Below are 11,475 nucleotides of genomic sequence, written 5' to 3'. Positions count from 1 at the left end.
CCACTACTTATATGCTTCACTAACCTATAGAGATGCAAGTCCTAAGACCTAGATGAAATGCAAGGATCTTGGTCACTTGTAAGTTGTATGCCTAGTTTAAATGGAACCTTATTGTTAACTATTTTGAGACCAGTCTTTAGAGTAGGTTGTGGGATGGAAGCCAATGGGAAGAAAGCAAAGGCTTGATTAACATACCTCCCCCTATGTTCCAACCACCCGATGCCTTCGGCGTTGCAGATATTGTGTCTTTTATGACTACAAGGTCACCATGTTAACCACTAGAAAGGTGTTGAATCCCTCAAGCTAGATGAGAAAAGGTCGCCCTAGGTGTTTATCAACCAAGATTATGCTTGGAGGTAAATTACTAGGTGCAAGACTAGTCCTAGTGATGGGGTCCATCAATAAGTATTTTTGAGGTTCATTTTGCTAACCTTCAGTCCTTAAAACTCTCCTTTTCTCACATTAATTAACTTTTTTAGCCAGTAGGAAGACTAGAGGGTGTTTTTCATATTGTATGGCCTAATGTGGTTAATATGCAGGAAAAAAAAACATTTTTGAGATATTTACCATGCAGGGGCTTGATGGAGACACCTAGAGATAATATAGGGGGCTTGTCCACCTCATTAACTCCCTAACTCAGCTTGAGATCACAAAATTCTCACCAACAACTCAATTTCACTAGCAGTGGAGGAACTTTAAGTGCATGACAAGGTCAAAGGGAACTAGATCCACAAATCTTGAGATTTTGGAGGGGAGCATTCCTCCTTTCAAGGGAGCTGCCCTCAATTACTTTTGTATAAATAAACCAGCTGAAAGGTTCATTAGGATTTGAATTTTGGTTGTAGCTAGGAGTAGCTACTGAGAGCCTAGTGCTTGACATTGTTATTCTTATCTTTTATATGATGTATGTGACTATCATTTTATGTTAATGAGAAGTTTACCATTGGTCTGCATCTGAGTTAGTTTTGGAGGGATGAAACCCTTGGGTTTGGGCCTAACCCATAGGCTTTAGTCCCTCTCTTGTATTTCTTTCTTGTTCTTGTTCAAAGCATTGCAATTATTTCCTTGTTTAAATAGAGGTTATATCATAAAAAATTGTAATTGTAGGCTTTCCTATCACCTCTCACGTGGGAAGAGTGATTGGAATGATCCACAATAACAACTCAAAAATATTTGCTTATGATTTCTTGGAAATTGTTAACTATTGGATTGCAATCTTTCTACATGTTTAATTTCTGCAACTTAGGAGTTAGCAACATTGGTTTGGAAATTGGAATTGTGTTGTGGGTTAGAGTAGATTTCAATAAAATTCAACTCATATTTTCCATGTTAATTTACTTTGTTGCAATAATGATCATTTTATGCATGTGTTTGATTGGTTTGCAAGGATTGTGTTGACCTGCAAGGATGGGCACACCTTTCCACATCCACCTGGACCTTTCCATCTTCCTCCTAGGCACCTCACCTTGCTTCCAAACTCTGTCTCTGAAGTCACTTTGTTAAGGTAGATGAAGGACACCGTGGGCATCAAATTTGGTGCAAGATAGACCTCTGAGGGGTACTAGGCTTGGCTAAGGGGTTTCCACACCCTTCATTCACCTCCTTCTACCTTCATCCACCTTCCTACTCTTTTAAGACACCATTTATGTCCTCAAAAGCTCTCAGACCCTCCTCCTGTAGCAAAACTGGGCCTCTTGTAGCACCTTCTATAGAAGACATGTAGCATTGTTTTCTTCAACCAATTTTGCTCCATACTTTGACTCTAGCATAGTTAAGTTGAATAATGGCCCCCAAACTATGATTTGATGATTAGGGAAGACTCTAAGACCACTCCAACCTCATCCTTTCCTCACTGCAACCATCAGATAACAAAACAAAGTTAGAATTAGTATTTTTCTTCATAGGTATGTTAAAGATTGGATTCCTCATTTTCAAGCAAGTGTGAGTAGACAAATGATGCATGCAAGTAGGTTATTGATTTGATTAAGTGTGCAAGTAGAGTAGCATGATTTACTTCTACAAATAGACTAGCCTTTTCCTTTCATGCAATTTCAATTAGCATTTACATTTAATGAATGGAATTTTCACCTTTGTAGTTAGAATCATGTTCATTTATGCTTTCATAAGAAGTTTTCACTGTAATTAGTTGGAGGAGTGGTCTTTGAACACCTTGATCTGATTTCATGAATGAGGGTGACATGAGTAGAACCTAACCTATTGTGCATATAGCACTGTCACCTCTAAGTTTGTACGAACCCCGGGTTGATAATTTAAGTTGAGAAGCCCTTAGGAGTTACAACGTCCTTGGTGCAATACCAGGTCCCATCACTTTTAGGTGCCATTACCGAGGAGGTGTCTAAGTAGGCGTTGTTTCTACTTAAGAGATGATTTTTTTGTTTGTTTCTTGTTTTGCATCAGTCTTATTGTTTAAAAAGAAAAAGTAAAAAAATCAAAAAGAAACTTGTTCTTTCATGCCTCGTAGGAGTAGGGATAACCAAGGGAAATTATTACCAAAAAACCCCACCCCCTCAAGCAATCAACCTTAATTCTTGTTTGGTTACTATGAACTTCCCTCTCCGACTACAAGGGAGTTAGAAAACCCTTTAGGTGAGACACATGAATTTTTTTAAGAACCTATAGGAGAAGAATAACCTATCTCACCTACCCAAATCATGGCTGAAAACAAGAACAATGAGATTTTCCCTATCAGAGAAACCAATGGAGAGTCCAGAATGAAGAATATAAGCCCTACGACCCTTGCACACTTCCATGACCTAACCCATGAGGATCCTGACACCTTCACGTTTGAGTTTGTTGTTTCCTGCAGGACCTATGACTAATGCCTCTGATGAACAAAAGCTGAAGTTGTTTCCATCTACCCTCAAAGATGCATCCTTGCGTTGGTTTATGAATTTACCTAGAGACAACCTCACTACCTAGGCCAAAATGAAACAAGCCTTCAATGGAAAATACAGGGACAATTGTAGGTCCAAAGAAAGAAAGGAAGAAATATTTAAGATGACCCTTGGACCCAATGAATCCTTAGACTATGAGGAAAGATTTCAACTCAATTATAGGAGGGTCAATTGCACCACTGATCTTGAGTCACGCAAGCTATTTCTTCTTTGAGGGATTAGGGAAGATGTAATGGAAACCCTCAACATGTTGTCCTCGAGGAGATATCTACCAGTTTCCTTATGATGACATCAAAAATGTGTTCAGGAATCACACTAGGGTTGCTAGGAAAAAGGGTTGGTCTAGCCAAGACTTGGTCAATTCCTCTCCCTCTTTAATAGCCATCAAGCATGAGATATGAATTATGTTGGAGGATTTTAAGAGTGAAATGTTACATAACATTTCCCTGCAAATGGATACTATGATCAGGAGGCCCACATTCAAAAATACGATCATGGCAGATGAGCGAAGGACCACATCGCTGGCTCAGGTGGTGGAGAAATGGCAGAATGAGCTACTGGTGGCTGCAAGGGGCTGTTGGCTGCTGGTTGAGGACCATCTTGGAGAAAAAAAATTATCCTAGGGATATTACCCACAAAATGTTTGGTAACACACCTTATTACAAGTAATACATGAATTAACAAATTATAATTCAAGGGCCAAAGCTAGTTTAGTAATTTTGGAGGAGACCATGCATCTCTAAGCCAATATTATTTTGATATATTTTACAATGAGGATGCCATATGAACCAAATTGAATTAAACATCTACCTTGTTCTTCTTTATCAAAATATTGATATGGAACAACTTTGTCATCTCCTTATCCCCTTTGTGGGAGGCTACTCCAGTTCACCTCCTTCTTATTTTTTGTGCTGATAATTTTCTTGTCAACATCTAAGTTTGTCTTAATCTCCCTTCATGTGTCCAAAACTAGAAGATTTTTCCTCTTATCTTGTTCCTACATGTGATTCTTGGGATTTAGCTCTAAATACAACTTCCAACATTTTCCTTTAGTGTGATCATTAATGTTGCAATAATCACAATGGTTGTTGGGTTACTTGCACACATGTGCAATGGTGTTAACGTTCTTATATGTCCTCTTTCCCTTCTTCTTTTTTCCTTTATTGGAATTCCAAGTCAGTATAACTACTTTGAACCAGTTGGATAGTAGATACCCATTTTTCTTGTTAGATTCAATGTACTATACCAACACATAGACCTCATCTATGGCCTTGGGCTTGAATATCATAACTTGTTTTCTTATATTATTGTGAAAACCACCCAAATGTCTTATGACCACATCTAGGTTCATGAAATTTATTTCCCAATAAATGGCTTGCTTCCAAAGTTCTATGGTGTGCTCTTGTATACTATTCTTGCCTTTGTCAGAAATAGAGTCACTTAAATCCTTCAATCCTCTTTCATCCCTAATAAGATAACACTAGGACTTGAGAAGGTTTTTAAATATTGTCCACCTAATTACTAGCAAGTCTCTCTTTAGGCTAATGGTCTTGGTGTAACTTTCCCACCAAGTATGTGTGTGGTCTTCTATCTTGAGTTTGAAAAACATTATTTTCTACTACCATACACTACACACATTAAAATATATTTTCAATTATCACAACCAATTATTCAACTTAACTATGTCTACTTTTTCTTCATAGCCATTGATCTCAACCACTATTTCTATTTTAAATAGGTGCTTAGAAGATTGGTTACTGGAATTCATTTTCTCAAGTGTTAGATCTTCTTTTGTTCCCTCAACTCACTATCTTCTAGTTTCCCATGACAACATGGTTTTAATTTTGCTTTATTAGTGCAATTTTCAAGGTCTAGTCCCAAGGATTCTCTATAGGTCCCAAATTTTTTCTTCCCCATTCCAAACCATCAATAAACTACATACTATGTTGATCCAATTTAGATCAACTCAACATCACCACCCCAAAGGAGTTTTGAACACAACTTATGGGTCAAGTTGTTACCATCTAAGGGCACTTAGATCCCCATATCTATATCTAGGATTTAATTTTTTTGTATGTTTCTAATTGCTTGTGTGTTTCATCTCATTATATATTCAAGGGATAGTATTTTCAAACTTGTTTTGTAGGAAGATACCAAAATAATCATGTAAGATGAGTAGGGTTTCACTCTTTTCTTGGTTGCGTGTTGTATGCTTCCTTTCCTTAGTCCATAATATTTGTTGCATGCATTGATTTGAAAAGTGGGTTGACTAGGACATATTTCTCTTTGAACCTTGTTTTCATTTAAACTCTTTCATTTCATGAAGTAGATAGCCAGTATTTCCAAACTTGTCTCATAGGAAGATACTAGCATAATCATTTATGTTAAGTAGGGTTCCACTCTCTTCTTGGTTGCATTTTGTATGTTCCCTTTCATTAGTTCAAATAGTGTTTATGTTTTCTGCATGCGCTAAATTGAAAGTGGGGTTAGATAGGGTGTAGTGGTTTTCCCTTCTTTTATTTTAATCTCTCTTTTGTTTCATGCAAATAGATCACTAGTCACCAAGAGATTTAAAGGGAATAGATCATAATTTTCTTTCCTTTTTCTTTTGTTAATTTTTTGGTGCTTTTTTTTCCTTGAAATACATGTCCCAGGAAACTCATTTAGTATTTTTCCTTATTCCAAGGACGGTACCCAATATAAACAATATTCTTAAAGACTCAAAGCCATTAAAACAATATATTCATTAAAAACTCAACATGGCACTTGCATGAATTGATCCCAGATAAAAAAAAAACATAACCCCACTATAAACTCCTTATATTAAACTCAATTAACATACATTTATCTGTTGTTATTAAAATCTAAGAAAACTTTACACATAACATAATAACTTACAAACTTAGATCTTACTTAAATCAACTCTTAATTCTAACCAATCTTGTAACATCTTTCTCATTTGTAAGTGCTATTTTTGATTTCCCTTCCAAACATTTGTGACTGAATCTCTCCCTCCTTGTTCTTGTAGTATTGTGTCTAACTCTAAACACGGCAATTAAATTCCCATTTCCATTAACTTGTGCAAAAATGAAAAAAACTGTGAATTAAAACATTTCCATGTTGACCGAGGGAACCTGGAATATGCAAAAGTGTGAAGGAAAAGCCAAAAGTGACGAAAGACAACATTATGTTTACCAAAAAAACATCAGATCTGGGCTAAAACATCTAAACAAGTTAACCAAGGAAACCCTTAGATAATCAAAGTATAAGACCAGAACGACACATATCATCAAACTTAAAACCGTAACCAGATAATCAACTGAGCAGAAAGGAATCCGAGTATTTGAGTAAAAAACAACACCACATTTATTAATAAAAGCAGGTACCAAAAATCCAATCAACTGTCACATTATGAAGCCAACACAAGTGCATCAAATTAATTCATTCATGGGTGTAAATTTCAGATCAGGAAAAGGTGAATTTCGTCCATCACTCAGTGCAAAACATCCCTCCTTCCATGCATGATCAAAACTTTAATACGAAGCATGATCAAATAATAAAATCTCAGTCACATGCAACAAGCTACAAAGTAGCAAATGTCTTATTGCCTTCACAATGGTTTGGGTCATGGATAAATAAACTCTAAAGTAAAACAGTGGAAATCACAATTTATTGCCAATTATCATTGTGATATCACCTGTAAATGATGAATCCAAGGCCAAGACAAGAAGCTTAGTAGCAATAGCTGGTAGGAATCCAATACCAATAACGGACAAATAAAGAAGTTCCAAGTTGCAGCGAGAAGAGTTGCCAGTACAATGAATGGCATGGTTGAAATGAAACAAGTCAACCAATTCATTTTATGTTTTTGGTTGTGAAAATTAAGGGAATAGAAAATTTTAACAAATCTAAAAATTACCAGAATCCGTACATATTCAAAACAAATTAGCACCTATTTTGTTCTTAAATCCAATCTCGGTATTTAAAAAAAAATAAAGAAGAAAGCGAGCTAGTCTCAACCTCTAGACAGAGGAACCATAATGTTCGGATTGGCTAGATTGACAGTTTCCAAATTTTGATATGGAAATCCATGTCCATTAAAGCATTGAGGAAATTTAGAGAATGGTGATTCAAGAGTTACTTCCATGACCTTAAAGAGGAAACATTTTTGCAGGTTTTGCTGCAAATCAAATAAAACTGTAAAGAGTTCCAGATTTCTATCTGATTACATAGGCTGCCTTAAGATCTAGTGGTTTACTTTTGGCAGTATGAAAGTCCCACCCTTCAGCAGCATGTTTCTTTACATACTTTGTAAGTCTACTCAGGATAGTATCAGAATGGGTGTGACAATGTTTTCCTGGCCTTATTAACAGATCATGTGGTGGTAGAGAAATGCAGAGGAGAGAATTTAAACGTTAAGCTACGTCTTGAATAAATCTTATCTGCACCCATCTTATATGCATGACATATATACAGTATTAAATCCCTATAAGAAATTCTATGTTTTTTCCAATTATTAACATGTTATGGATGTTAATCAATACTTTCAAGCTTAAAATATATGGTTAAAGTAGCCAATGACAGAGTCAGACAATTCAACAAAACTGATGATAACCAGATGGACTCAATTTTGTTTCCATTCTTAACCATTCAGAGGTTTATCTTCTGGTAAATCAAATGTACAATAAAAAGGCTTTTCTGCCTCAGTCGATTTATGTATATTATCCCAAGGAAGAGTTATACACATAAAGAGCAAAAGAAACAGCCCTGACAGGAAACTGTACATCTTCATCAGAAGGGCTTTCTTACAATAAATTTACAGAGCCCAGACTCGTGAAATTCTTGAGACGTTGTCCTACACAAGATTTCAATCCGAGGGCCATATTTTCCTTGCACTAAGTTATCCACTGGCTACCAAACACACCCAAAATGTTACATCAGCTTTCATCTTTCCCTTCAGAAGAGACCTCCACAAGATCTACGCCCATGCATGTATAATCAATTCCCTCAAGAAGGTAAGGTCTTATTTCCTGAACACAGCCATAAAGTTTGACATCTTCCCTGTATCAAGGAAAAAACAATTGGTCTGTCAAAAAAGCGAATGTTCTTCATTATAACTTCTGTATCTATGAGATTAAGAAGAAGAAAAAAAGGTTAAGACTCTTCCAACTACTTGATCCAACTTTGAAAAGATAAGAGTTCTTATAGATTCAAAAGCCAATTCACAAGCAACCATGGTATAGCTTAATCTGTATTCTCTACGTGTCATAGCAATTTCTAGAGGACTTCACAAGCAACCATGGTATAGCTTCATCTGTATTCTCTACATGTCATAGAAATTTGTAAAGGCCTTAATTTATCAATATTTCGTAGACTAAAATATCTATATTCAAGGATCATTTTAAGGGCTTTTTCATTGTATTTTGCGGACTAAGAGAAGTAAGGCCCTACAGCCTTAGCCTGAGTGGGGTATCGACCAACCCTTTGTTGGTGTAAAGGTGTAATGAGTTAAGGGGTATAATGGATTTCATTGAAAAGGATATTAGGACAAAATACATTTTTAAACCAAAATTGGATATGGATTTTATTAGCTTAATCAATTGAGATTAATACGGTTGAGCATTTAACTAGTCCAAACTTTAAAACCCAAGGAATTAGCTCAATCAATTGTAATTAATACTGTTGAAAATTTGGGTAATCCAGTGCCAACTGACACCCAACTTGAATCTCCTGAGTTACTACATATACCAATGACTAATATAACTGACACCCCACTTGAATCTCCTCAGTTACTACATATACCAATGACTAATATAACTGACACCCCACTTCAATCTCCTGAGTTACTACATATACCAATGATTAATATAACTGACACCCAACTTGAATCTCCTGAGTCACTACAGATACCAATGACTAATATAAGGAAACATCTTTGATTTTCCTGGAGGGTTTTCCCTTGAAAACATCCCAAAATTCACATAAATAATCTAACTACTTAAATATTAGAATTCAAGATATACGACCTATAACTGGAGACAAAAGGCAGATTTGGATGGGTATACCCCTCTGCAAAATTAATCTAGAGCCCACATGGCATTGGGTGTTGAACCATAATCTATATATTCGGTAAGATAGCTCTAATACTGTAGGAATTTCTACTTGAGGGAGTTCATAACTTGCTTTGGGTATATCAGATCGCTGGTCAGAGCGTATCTGCTTGCACCGATTGATCCAAAAAGGCTCTAAAAATGAAGAATAACCAAAAAAATTCCTGCAAACTATGAATTGATTACCTGTACTGCTCTTCTTGCTCTTGGGTACGGCGCAAATGTGGACCCTCGTCATAACCTTCACAGATGAGCTCACCATATTCATTTCTATAGCAAACTATGCCTCTGGAGGCATCCTGATAGACCTGGACACATTACCCACTGTAAGAACTGATCCCCCGAACCTTCTCCAAAAAAAAGGGGGAAGAGAAAAACAAGTTTAAATTTAAATAGGAAAATCCTACCTTCACAGTTTCATATAGCTTATACTTTTTTGGGAACACAGTTGCCCTGGTAGTGACATCCTTTGTGCGCACAGAAATTGAAGATCTCACAGATAATCTTGAACCAACAGAATAACAGTCCTTCGAGGGGAGCCCGAGCCCACTTATTAGCAGAACCTCTCTGAAACACAACGCCATGCTTCTTTCTTATATGGTTCCGAGAAAAATGAAGGGATCAGAATCTCAAAAGACTGGAGTACTATAAATATATATATCTCAATTATGCGTGCTGTTACCGAAGGAGACACCAAGTATTGATGATATATTCTACAACTCCACCGACCCTACCCATTCACCCACTACAGTGGACTCTGCATACTTACGTTCCTCCCACTCAAATGACACAGAAGTCGGAAGTGGGCATGTGATAGACGTTTTTTAGTTTCAAGTCGCTGTCAAGCCTGTTATAAAATACTTAAGAGTCCCTCTCATCCTACAAGATTTTGGTCACCAATATTCTCTGCCTGGCTTCCAGCAATTGTGTGAAAGGTAGCTGATTCATGAGGAATCATTTGCCAATGTAGGGGTGGAATTTTAACTTTCTTCTACAGGTATTGGATATAATTGGATATAATTTTCCTGGTTGATAGGATCCGTTCCCTGTATTCTTTGTTCCTTGTGTGGCTTTTAACCATTGTGTAAAGGAGAGGCCACATGAGGAATAATCTGCATGGAAAGCTTTTTCAGTTTAGAATTTGGATATATTCATAATGGGTAGTAAATGATATATTAATTAGGAGATTTCACTAAAATATATATATAAATTATGTGATTTTTAGATTAAAAGAATAGATAATACGTCAATTTATTTTTTAATTAAAAGTCAACCTTTTAAATTGATAAGATAAAGATTGTATTTGTATATGAATTTTGCATGCAAATAATTATAAATTTATTATTTTATTAGCCTATCTTATTTTTAACATTTTATTTTACATTATACTTTACTAATTTAATATTTATTTCTTTTCAAGGATTTAGATATATTTATATTGCATTAACTTAGTTTTTAATTAAAGATACATGTTTAATTTTTGGAGTTGTGTGATGTTCTATTTGTATAATTACTTGTAAATTTACTTTTTCACAAGGCACTTGCGATGCATTGTTTGCATTTGTTTTCTTTTTGTGTTTGCACTAAGTAAGTTTACTTTTCTGTGAGAAATTAGTGATACAATTGATTCCCTTGTGTGTCTACATTTTGTTAGTTCAATTTTCAACTAGACACTTGTGATACATTTGGTTTCCTTGTGTGTCTACACCTTGCAAGTTCAACTTTTTACTATTGACAATGTATTTGATTCATTCCTATGTCTACACCTTGCAAGTTCACTTTTCCATGTAAGTCTTGCAATACATTTGATCCCCTAAAGTTTGTATGAGAGACTTGTGATGCATATGATTCCTTTCTGTGTCTACACCTTGCAAGTTCATTTTTTCATGCAATACTTATGATGCATTTGATTCCCTTATATGTGTATGCCTCCCAAGTTCACTTTTCCATGAGATGCTTGTTTTGTAAGCTATATTTTGGTTAACTGTAAGAAATTACATGTGTACAAAAATGTTGCCTGACAATGGCCTGCCACTTGGGAAACCAGACCACTGACAAAACAATAGATCATAATTACATCAAAATCCATTTTTCATAATAATTATCTCAGAAAGCAAAGCAACTCCTAGATTGACAAAGTGATATAGAAATTGTTCACTATGAGCTACTTTCAAATGGACAGAAACTAGAAATCATAAACCAAGCATAAAAGGAATGGTAGAGCCAAAACACACCACAAATTGAGAGCTAAACATCATGACAAAGAATAAGAATAGGGGGAAGCATCCACCTAAATTGGGTTGAGATCCCCATGGTTGCAACAATTTAGGCCAGCACCAGGAGCCACACTTGCCTCATTTCTCTTGATTTGCTTGCTCATATCAATTTTGTTGAAGCATAACATCATCCAAAACCAACATCATTTCTTCCTTAGCATCATTACAATCCAA

The 11,475-nt window shown here is 35.8% G+C and overlaps 1 protein-coding gene across 1 annotated transcript; it reads right to left on the bottom strand.

The window, feature by feature from the left end:
- Positions 1–7,534: 7,534 nt before the first annotated feature.
- LOC149175614 (uncharacterized) lies at positions 7,535–9,926 on the bottom strand. Its single transcript, XM_089422902.1, has 3 exons — positions 9,433–9,926; positions 9,212–9,333; positions 7,535–7,976 (listed from the first exon to the last, which is right to left on the bottom strand). Exons 1-3 carry the CDS (start codon positions 9,607–9,609, stop codon positions 7,853–7,855), a joined length of 423 nt encoding a protein of 140 aa, XP_089279028.1. The 5' UTR covers positions 9,610–9,926; the 3' UTR covers positions 7,535–7,852.
- Between the last annotated feature and the right edge of the window lie 1,549 nt (positions 9,927–11,475).

Source organism: Pinus tabuliformis, chromosome 4_1, assembly GCF_031772625.1.
Source record: "Pinus tabuliformis cultivar Carrire ecotype Pingquan chromosome 4_1, CPIR1, whole genome shotgun sequence".
Taxonomy (NCBI): domain Eukaryota; kingdom Viridiplantae; phylum Streptophyta; class Pinopsida; order Pinales; family Pinaceae; genus Pinus; species Pinus tabuliformis.
This window is presented reverse-complemented; position numbering and strand designations above follow the sequence as displayed.

Coding starts and splice junctions, on each gene's coding strand:
- LOC149175614 (XM_089422902.1), bottom strand. CDS start 9,609: ATGGCGTTGTGTTTCAGAGAGGTTCTGCTAATAAGTGGGCTCGGGCTC. Junction 9,334..9,432: donor AGCTATATGAAACTGTGAAG/GTAGGATTTTCC, acceptor TAATGTGTCCAG/GTCTATCAGGATGCCTCCAG. Junction 7,977..9,211: donor GAGCAAGAAGAGCAGTACAG/GTAATCAATTCA, acceptor TCCTTGATACAG/GGAAGATGTCAAACTTTATG.